This window comes from Aplidium turbinatum, chromosome 8, assembly GCF_918807975.1.
Source record: "Aplidium turbinatum chromosome 8, kaAplTurb1.1, whole genome shotgun sequence".
NCBI classification, from domain to species: domain Eukaryota; kingdom Metazoa; phylum Chordata; class Ascidiacea; order Aplousobranchia; family Polyclinidae; genus Aplidium; species Aplidium turbinatum.
The window spans coordinates 22,243,587-22,254,649 of NC_137479.1; the positions used below are offsets into that span (position 1 = coordinate 22,243,587).

An 11,063-nucleotide genomic window follows, 5' to 3' on the forward strand; every position below is an offset into this window, starting at 1 on the left:
TGAATAGTTCCGTTTTCTGTAATATATGCGATATGCTTCGAACAACATAATGCATGTAAATGTTGGCAATCGATACGGAGTTGTCACCGGTTACCAAACCTTGCTTTCGTTTATAAAATTTGTCCTGGTATTGAATAATTACATTGTCCAAGCAAAGCATGACTAAATTAATAAACAAAGATTGTGTTGTTTTGCTCCATGTTGTTTGTTGATTCAAAGCAAATGCCATTGCTGTTGGTACTAGTCGACGGTTCAGGTTAGGATAGAGTCCTTGACTCCTTCTACATCAGCTGCTACGAGGTGCAGTTTGTTAACATTGTTGTTGAGAAATGTTTTTGGACTTGACTTCCAACTAATGAGTTTTGTAATGTAATCCTTGCTGTCCCTGCAGTATTCATCAATTTCTGTCTTACAGAAGTTAACACTAATTGGTTGGAGCATATGTTCGAGGAAAGCAGTAATTCTGGAAGTGGTGATGTTGCCGGCAGATTGTAATAGTCTGGTCAGAATTTCAGAGATTGTTGTTGTTTTTAAGACTTCTTCGTTTAGTTTGTGAGTTTTAAACAAAGGGTATGCATAAGCTGCGGAGTTATTGCAAAAGTATTTAGCTGTAGGTCCAGATTTTCTATGGCATCCTGATGGTGAATGTTGAATCCCTACAGTATGCAATAAAAGTTTGTCGTCCAAAATACCTGCTGCATGTAATTTCTTCATCAAATTTTCGCCATCTTCTCTAACTTCATTCATATGTTTATTGATGTTGCTTTTATTCAACGTTTTTATCTCGTGAAATTTCTGTAGTTCTTTTTTCATTATTCGGTCATAATCCGAATAGTTAACGATGATTGTTTTTCCGTCTTTGTCTGCACGACAATTTCTGATTACAAAAATGAGGCTGGTACACTGTTTATAATGTGGCAATACCGCAATGTGATATAAAAAATTAAACATGAGTCCTGTCGCTAGAAGACCTTTGCAGTAATAGAGCGACAGTAAACAAACCACAACATCATAAAACTAACGTTTTGTTTCATTACAGTTTTCCATCGACTTTTTATTGGCTTCGGCAATTTTTTACAGTAATTTACGCACATTCAAGTTTGTCTATGTCGATATCTTTTTCAATCCACCAAAGTATATTGTTCGTTCAATGTCACAAGAGTCACAACTGTAGGCTACTGGCTACATACATAAAGCTCTCTAACCAAAAAATGAGATGAACTATTTTTTAACGTTCCACTTGAATAATCTTAATTAAAGATGATCCCGAAAACCGAAATCGATTTTTTTAGCAATACGGTTGGCCTGACTTGGATAAAATTACCTTTTTGCATTAGCTCTCAAACCAATCTTAAACATTTCTTTTTATCCAAAAAAGCAGGCTACTTGCTGTGCAGCTTGACTCAGCCAAGCTCACTTCTGACAGAGTTATTCAACTCCAGCACTGATTAATTTCAAGCAGGACCAAACGCTCAAGGCAGGCTATTTTTGCGACTTCAACGTTTTTGTATCCACAGATACCACCTGCAGTACACGACGGTGCGTCAGCATATCGTATCTTGCTCTATCATACTTTGGCTACCCAAGACACAAACATTCGCTTCGGTTGCGTAGAACTCTGTTGAGCAAGTTAGTAGGTCAAACTCCTCCCACAAACAGCAAATAGTTAATCCTCATATCTTTGCAAGCCGTGGCTCCAAATTTGTTTTCTAAATTTATTCTACTTTGTCCTATCCACTATCAGCTTTACTACATTTCAAACAAAATCGGGGCATCAAACTTCAAATAACGTACAAATACCGTTAGGTCAAAATGTAAGAAAATAAAGTAAAAAAAAAATGTTCGGTTAAAATAAAAGTGGCTATTCCGATAAACCTTTTTTCTCGATCAGAAACGTATTCTCCATCAAAACCCTTCATTGTTAAATTTTTTTACACATTAGACAGGCTGTATTCACTTGAAAAGATGAAAGAACAGAAATCACACGCAATACTGCAATAAATAATGGAACAATGGCAGCACCATGCGAAGAGTGAAATGAATAAGTGGTGAAGCAGTGATTCCGAAAAACATTTATGACGCAGGCGCTCGGCGCCCTCCTCAGTTTACGGAGAGTAACAATGAATGGACACACGCAGCAAAGTACTTTTGAAGCATTTCATTGCTAATATGAGTTACAAATTTGCAGTTGGCATCCGGTGTATGAGAAAGAGTCAAAACATTGAATAGTTTTGAAGGATATGCTTATTGCTTATCACTATGTCATGTGACATTTAGAGTTGGGTGCACCAACAGCGGATCTTTTAAGCGGCCGATTAAGCAGAGCGTTTGATTAAATCAATTTGTACCTTGAAGTTTATCAGTGGATCAGTTATCGGTGATTCTAATCAGCGGATTACGGTTGGTGCATAAGAAAAAAAATAGCCCATTAAATCTTAATCAGTGAATAATAATCCACAGACGGTGCAAAGAACCCGTAGTTTTCCATATGGTGACAACAGGTCTGGTAATTGGCAAAACAAAATAAACTTGATTTGAAACAGTCAATGACGCTCGTGATGATTTGCGGCAACAAAGAGTTGTGAAAGCATCAAAAATAAAACACGCACAAAACGCACGATAAAGAAATTGAAAGTATAAAACAATGGGATACTCGCTAAGCAGCAAAAATCAAACAGTGACAAATTAATCTAAACTACACTTCGAAAGGTCGGTAACCTCAACTCTCAAAGTTACAAAGTTCGGTCGCGCCACAACACCGTGGTGTAAATATCGTTTAACGGAAACATATTTGACATCTATTTTGGTTTCATGAAGGTTAGTTTAGTGGTTCAATCTGGCAATTTAGCGAAGAAATAAGTCTTTGCACTTCACGGGTAACAGAATTGCTTTAATGGCTGATTTCCTGCAGGGTGCATATGCTGGTGGCAAAATAATGTTCTGGGGTTGGTAACGGCCAACGATTGCAACCACCACAATAGAGAACATTATTTAATGCCTCTTTTTATATTAACCTGCATGCTTTAAAAATCAAAAAGATCTAGTCTGCAAGCAAGCGGGTATATCTAATGGTTTACTTTGCTGCATTACAAATATTCAAATGCATTCCTAAGCAATTTTTTTGAAGTGGACGAAACTGTAAAATATCTTCAAAGAAATGGACCTAGTGGCAAACTAACATGCAATAATAAGTGTAACACTACACTTTGTGTCAAATATACAAAAAAAAACAACTTAAGACATGTCACGTTCAATCTACGACTTGTACAATAAGTTGAATGCTACCAGTGGAAGTTAAATGCAATACTAAAAAAATGAAATTTGTACTGAAAAGATATTCTGAGAAACTTATAAGCTTACTCAGCGCATAGAGAGTTTTGACTACATACTTTTTACTCGAGAGGTTATTTTTCAACATTTCATGCTGATGCACCACGCTAATGCAAGTGTTTTCCGATAGTAAAATGAAACATAAAATCATGGCTGTCTTTACATTTCATTCCGCAAATATTGCACTGGTATGCATTGCCCACTGAATGGCAGCCCATATGCAAACCATACATTATGTTGTCAGGAAAGATGATGTTGCAGTGTGTACATTTCCAAATGGAGGTGCTTCGTTCTATGTCAGCCAAACCTGAAGCTCCTGAACCACATTCACGAAGATTTTGTGAATCGGACATTGAATTTTCCATGTCGTTATCGAAGACAGGTGGGTCACTCTTGTGAAAAGAATAGTCACCTGCAACATTATGAGCCAATGAAGGTGACTTTGTAATCAAAGAATCCACAGATTTTCTGCCACCGTGGATATATTCAAATGATTTTTGTGAATTTGGCGTTTTGCGAAGTGATAAACCCAAGCCATCAGTTTCATGAGACCCTTCTTCTTTCATTGTGAAAAGCAAACTTTCTGGTGAAGATACTGAAGGTAAGTCCACGCTTTTGTCAGCCTCATGGGAAAAGTCAACAGCAGAATCACTGTCCAGAGAATGTTTTTGACTGATTGATGAACAAATGCTATCTGAAACACTGCGGATGTTCATTATTTTCATTCCTCCTGTATTTGGTAAAGATGAACCTTTTTGCATCATTAACACATCTCCAAGGGTTTGTGAACTACCAGCTTTTCCTGAAGACACAGCTGCGGTTGGACTTGAAGGCTGTAGCTTTGTCACACTGTTACTTGCAGAAACAAAGCAAGAAAAATTCTGACCTTGCTCTAAAAAGTTGCTTAGGAGAGAAGATGATGCAAATATATCCTGTGAAGGCACCATCGTTGGAAGTGACAGTCTTTTGGAGTTGGTTCTCCGTTTTGAAGGAAGTCTGTGCTTATTTACTTTATGGCGTTGCAGACTGTGAGTATCACTTGACCTGAAACAGAAAAACACATTTGGTGAAATTTATTATATATATTATACAAAATTGATGATCTCTCTTATAACATAAATACAAAAACAGGATGCTCATCATTGCTCAAGTAACCTACCTGTAATCACACAAATGACACTTGAATGGCTTATGTTGCGAGTGTGTGAGAATGTGATGCTTCAGATGATGTTTCAGTTTAAAATGCTTGTTGCACAAGGCGCATTGCCATGGTCGTTCATCTGCATGCAATAAAACAGAATGTCATTTTTGTACCAGCATATTTTAAACTTTTAGACGTAGATCACAGCAATTAGATTAAAACAAAAAAGTTCCTATGTAGTTGCATCACCTTAGGCCTACAGACTTCAAATAGCTTATTTTTTTTGACCAAATCATAAACTTGATAAAGTTTTGACAGTTATTTTAAATTCTTGACCTTTAACAAGATGCTGACATATCTTCTTTTAGGGTCATTCCAGCTCAATTCACCCAGTGCTGTTAACACCACCATCACCGATTTACATCAAATTTGGTTTGTGGTTAGGTTTTGGGCAAAAACGCATAAATTTTAAATTTTATCAAAATCCGGCCAGTGGTTTTGGAGATATGGCCCTGTAAAATTTCGTATTTTGGGGGAAAATGGGGGTACCCAGCTTATTTCTAAATGCCATTTCTCAGCAACCACTGGGTGTATTTTAATGAAATTGGTGTCATTTTGCAGGAAGTTGGCCAAGAATTTCATTTCTGTGGTTAATTTTCAAAAATAAGCATGTTTGGGGGTAATGACCTTTTGACCTTTGCTTTGACCTTGACTTTGACCCTGTGGATCATGTGATACAAAAAACTTGTCTACATAAAAATATTCCTTGATACCATCTCTATAACATATGAAAAAATGGGAGAGGTAATATTTTTAGTTTAGCCATAGTTTTCATTCAAAGAGGACGATATCTGTGAAATTTTCATAAAATCCGGTTAGCTTAAACCAGGGGTTCCCAACCTTTTTATGTTCTCGTACCACTTAGCCACCACGGATTGTCAAAACGTACCACTATTTTCAAAACAACTAGTTTCATCCAATATTAAATTATTTGCAAGATGATGAATCTGGATGTAAAGTCAGCAAAAGTAGCAAAATTAGCAACAAAACATCACAGAGTCCATTACGCCACACAGTACAGAACGCATCAGAATAACAAAGAAAAAGACACAACCAAACACAAACACAATACAACTAAATTTAATGAGATTTTTGTTTTTGTTTATCTTTCACCAGTTGATCGATGCGTGGCATAACTTTGCTAATAGCACATCTGAAGTCATGTCCAGGGGCACTTAGTCGGTTTCGATTTTTTGATTTGATGTTCATAAGAATAGAAAATCCCTGCTCGCATTCCCAAGTAGAAGGAAAAATCAGTAGTTGTGGAACAGCGTGGGAAGCTAGCGTTGGGTATGAAGAAGCCATACTAAGCCAGAAGTTTATTGCAGAACATTCTTTGAGTTGTTTTTTTGCTGTCTGATCTTCCGGCATGTCTATCAGTTTCTCTTGTTCCCCTGTACCGACAGGTAGGTCGGCTGGGTCCACTGAGAAAGGATCTGTGATGTATGGGCAGCTTGTGGTATCTGGAAAGTAATGCTGCAATTCAGCAGTTAGCAGCGAGAGGTGCTGGGTAATTTCTCTGGAAAAGTCATCACTGATTTCCATTTCAAGGGCTGACAGAAATTTAAACATACCACAGCGCTTGTTTTCCACATTTTTTCTCCATAATTCCACCTTTCGGATAAAAGCTCCCAGTTTTGAAACAAAGTCTACGACAGTGCAGTTTTGCCCTTGAAATGACAGATTTAAATGATTGAAAGCTTCAAATATATCTGACAAATAAGCCAATCTTGCAATGAATTCCTCGTCCTCCAGATCGTTTTGAAATTCATGGTCTTTCTGTTGGAAAAATAAAAGTAATTCATTCCTCATTTCAAAAAGACGCTTAGTTGTATTTCCTCGAGAGAGCCAGCGCACTTCTGTGTGATAGAGGAGACAAGTGTGGTCTGAGCCAAGATTTTCACAAAGAACCTTAAACAATCGAGTATTTAAAGCTGATGTTTTAACAAAATTTACGATTTTGACTACCCTGTTCAAGCACATTAACAACTTTGCAGGAAGAACCTTTGTGCAAAGAGCAAACCTGTGTATGAAACAGTGAATACTTACGACGCGAGGTGACACAGCTTTGACATGGGCTTGAAATCCAGACTTTCTACCGAGCATAGAGGGAGCCCCATCTGTCGTACATCCGACAAGATTTCCCCAATCCAATTCATTTTCCTTGAAAAAATTATCCAAAGAGTTGAAAATATCTTTTCCTTTAGATGTAGTGGACACCTCATGATTCAACAATAATTCCGTTTTTACAGCATCATTCTGTGTAAAGCGGACGTAGACGAGCAGTTGGCAGCAGTTTGTGACGTCTGTGGATTCATCAAGTTGTAAGGCAAATCCAAACTTTGAATCTCTTACTTCTGCAATCACTTGATCAGTGATATCAACTGACATTTCCTCGATGCGTCGTTTCACAGTATTGTTAGAAAGCGATACACTATCCAACTTTGCCACTGAATCTTCTCCAATCAAATTTCTGACTAATATCTTTGTTGCTAGCAAAACAAGTGACTCCGCAATGACATGAGCTTTTTTGTTTTGGGCCACCAGAAGAGATACTTCATAGGATGCCTTCACAATTCCGGCATTATTTTTGTAAAACTGGCCTGTGTGATCCATGCGCTGTCGCTTCACGCTCTCCCCAAGTCGCTCAAAATAACTCTTATCTCGATTCATCTTATGTGCATGATTGGACTCAAGATGCCGCTTAAGCAAACTTGGTTTCAAAGCTGCATTTGAAAGGGTTTTCATACAGATCACGCACTGAGGTAAGCTATCTCCACGATGTTGAATAGCAATGAAGCCATACTTAATATAATCTGCGCTATACTTTCGCTTCGACATTTTCAAATATTTAGACAAAACTGCAATGCTGTTCAGGATTCAGCCACTACACGTCGGAAAACCAACATCAGAATAAACGCAATTCTGCAATTGCACAGACCACATTGCACATGTAATAGTTTCGTCACAGACACCATTCACAGTGCACACATAATAGTTTCGTCGCAGACACCATTAAGTTCGCACAGCAGCATTGCGTTAATAACAATGACAGCAGGGATCAAGATTGACAACAGTATAGCTTACTGAGTGCAGAGAATTGAGTACAGAAAAAAATAAAAGTGTTGTTCGCATATTTTAGAAACTCAAAATTAAATAATTGTTGCAACAACAATAGGCCTACTTTATTTGACAATACTACAGTACTACATATCGCATGCAACGGAGAGCTGCTCGCGTACCACCTGAAAAGCTCCCGCGTACCACTAGTGGTACGCGTACCACCGGTTGGGAACCCCTGGCTTAAACCTTATATTGTAGAATAAGTCTTGCTGCTCTTGCAACAACAGTGTACCGGCTTCATTTTTAATAATCAGAAATCGATTTCGCCATACTGTTATAGCATGGTCACTGGTCAGTCTGATATTAAGGTATATCGTTATCCATAGGCGCCGAGTTTTCAAAATAGCTGGGTGGGCGAACACATACTGTCACGTCATAAAAGTTATTTTGTGCGTTTTTCAAAAGGGCGATTTTGCTAGGTTGTTGGGCTAGCCTAGTTTTACATTTAAGTCTATGTCTCCTCTAACACGATTTGGAAACAAGTAATAAATATAATTGGTACGCAACAACGTCTGGTCCTGGTAATTCAGTTCCGCATATTTTTTGAGATTGGTATGTGCGGGTTGCGGGACGAAACTTGCGAGTTTAATATCAGTGACGTAACAGATGCAACTGTGATGATAGAGACGACAAATTTAGAGCAGTTTGGCAGCAGAGTTAATTGATAACATCATTTGAAAGAAAATTACTCCTTTGAAAACCAACGCTACAGTTTTTACACCGATTTAACATCTGGCAATGTTAAAACGATGTAAAAGCAGTGGAAATTGCGATCAGACTTTTGCCGCGAATGAAGTTCCTTACAGGTTTGCGCAATTTACTTGATTTATATCACTGGGCTACGAGTGGCAGAGTGGAGACAAACGGCGCGGCTGGACACTTTTGCTCCTTTAACGGCGAATCAACGTTGTTTGACGTTGAAGGTTTGCAAAACTGACATACAAGGAACTCAATTTTTCAATGTCAAGCCTGACCGGTATGAAGCTTGCAAAGAAAAATTGAAAAAAAGATGCTTGTTGGCAAAGACAATAAAAGGAACACTAAAATTTCATAGATTTGTTCCGACTTCGGAAACAAAGTTATTCGGGTACAAACTCAGTGCTCAAAAATATCTGCCTGAAATAGTGTCAGTGACAGGAGGGAGTGATGAAAACCTCGCACTTGAAGCATTGAATGAACCTATCAACATCGCAACACAGACATATGTATGCTGTATATATGATTATGAACCGTGGATAGGTTTGGTGGAAGACATTTCTGATGAGTTTGGTTTGGAGACTACCATGTAAACTTTATGCATCCTCATGGTCCAGCCAGAATCTTCTACTGGCCTTCCTCTGCTGATAAATGCTGGATCGATATTAATAACATTGTTTGTATCATTGAAACTCCTTTCATGATGGCATCTGGCAGATGTCATTACACTATTTCCAAAAACGATACAATTAAACTTCATGGGTTGTTTAAAAACTGGTCAGCTCAGTGATTGCTGTCTATGGAAAACTTTCAGAACCTAACATTTTGTCTGTTGTGTCTTGACTAAACTGTGTCATTTAACTCGTTTTTATGCAGTGTTAATTGGGAGCGTTTATGTATTACATCATCAGAATTTGAGATATTTTACCCCTCCCCCATTTGCCATCATTTCCCAATGTTATAAGCTTATTTGACAAAAAAAAAAACAGCCCTTATCATTATTTTGGACCCATTCTTTCTGATGATGCAATGTGCATATCGTTACATTTGTACATGCCATACTATTTTTAAAAGTGATTTTAAGAAAATTTGTTGAAAAATCATGAGACATGCAAACTTTGAGTGAAAACTATGGCTAAAATAGAAATATTACCTCTCCCATTTTTTTATATGTTATAGAGATAGTGTCAAAGAATATTTTTCATGTAGACAAGTTTTTTGTATCACGTGATCCACAGGGTCAAAGTCAAGGTCAAAGCAAAGGTCAAAAGGTCATTACCCCCAAACACGCTTATTTTTGAAAATTAACCACAGAAATGAAATCCTTGACCAATTTCCTGCAAAATGACACCAATTTCATTAAAATACACCCAGTGGTTGCTGAGAAATGGAATTTTGAAATAAGCTGGGTACCCCCATTTCCCCCCAAAAGACAAAATTTCACAGGCCCATATCTCCAAAACCACTGGCCGGATTTTGATAAAATTTGGAATTCTTGCTTTTTCACCCAGAACTCACACACAAACCAAGTTTGAAGAAAATCGGAGGTGGTGGTGTTAAAAATTTCATTTTTTTTGGGTGATTTGATGTGGAATGACCCTTTAGTAGGTATTTCTTGTGATGTTCAATTAAAAAGGAATTCACACTTGAAAATAGTGCAGCATGATTTTGCCATTTTGTAATTTAAAACTTGAGCATAAATGAATGTACAAAATATTTATATGAAACTTTAATCGCGAATAATTTAAAGTTAATACTATTTCTAAGTCTCGTATTTCCAAAGCAACAAATTTTAATATCAAAACTATATCAAAGGGTAAGTGTAACAGTTTTAATATTACATGGTATATGTAATCAAACATAAGTTTACAACAACAAAATATCAACATACCTGTATGTGTTTTCATATGCATGCTTAAACTGCTTTTCCATGCACTGGAGAATACGCACTGTGGATAAGGACAATAATGGGTGTCTTTAACTGATGACATAATTAATCCAATATCATCATTTCCTTCATTTATTTCTGTATTATTCAGTGAATCATTGTTGGACAAAGCAGAGGGAAGCTGTTCCATCACAACTCTACATTAAGTTTTAAAAAGATTTTTTAAGCCTAGTTCTAGCATTAAAACACCACCGTCATTCTGGCAGAATAATTTTTCCGCTTTCCGCCTAAAAAAGTCATCCGTGAATAAGTGCGAGGTATACAATGCGACCTGAGCTACTTTCGACAAAACTCAAATAAAACTATAATCCGCAACACATGCCACTTAAATTTTACATGCATCGGATTCAGTATTGAATTACCTTTCCAGGGATGTGCACCAATTGGTGGGCATTTGGTAGGAACTCCCAGCAGAACGGTCCAAAGATGGAAGAGACATTGACGATAATCAAGAGAATAATGCAATTTTGCATAATTGACACCTCTCCAATAAACCTCAAATAAAACTATAATCCGCAACATATGCCACTTAAATTTTACATGCATCGGATTCAGTATTGAATTACCTTTCCAGGGGTGTGCACCAATAGGTGGGCATTTGGTAGGAACTCCCAGCAGAACGGTTCAAAGATGGAGGATATATTTACGATAGACATTAAAATAATACGATTTTTGCATAATTAACACCTCTCCAATAAACCTCAAATAAAACTATAATCCGCAACATATGCCACTTAAATTTTACATGCATCCGATTCAGTATTG

The 11,063-nt window shown here is 37.3% G+C and overlaps 3 protein-coding genes across 3 annotated transcripts; all 3 read right to left on the reverse strand.

Annotated features, from left to right (window-relative positions):
- Window positions 1-1,814: 1,814 nt before the first annotated feature.
- On the reverse strand, window positions 1,815-10,420 carry LOC145775590 (uncharacterized). The gene is made up of 3 exons (XM_082586904.1): window positions 10,242-10,420; window positions 4,490-4,610; window positions 1,815-4,374 (listed from the first exon to the last, which is right to left on the reverse strand). Exons 1-3 carry the CDS (start codon window positions 10,339-10,341, stop codon window positions 3,438-3,440), a joined length of 1,158 nt encoding a protein of 385 aa, XP_082443030.1. The 5' UTR covers window positions 10,342-10,420; the 3' UTR covers window positions 1,815-3,437.
- LOC145775591 (zinc finger BED domain-containing protein 5-like) lies at window positions 5,612-6,103 on the reverse strand. Its single transcript, XM_082586905.1, has one exon. The coding sequence runs from the start codon at window positions 6,101-6,103 to the stop codon at window positions 5,612-5,614; it is 492 nt and encodes a 163-aa protein (XP_082443031.1).
- Window positions 6,340-7,372, reverse strand: LOC145775403 (zinc finger BED domain-containing protein 5-like). The gene is made up of 2 exons (XM_082586693.1): window positions 6,581-7,372; window positions 6,340-6,417 (listed from the first exon to the last, which is right to left on the reverse strand). The coding sequence occupies exons 1-2, from the start codon at window positions 7,370-7,372 to the stop codon at window positions 6,340-6,342; spliced, it is 870 nt and encodes a 289-aa protein (XP_082442819.1).
- Window positions 10,421-11,063: the final 643 nt, after the last annotated feature.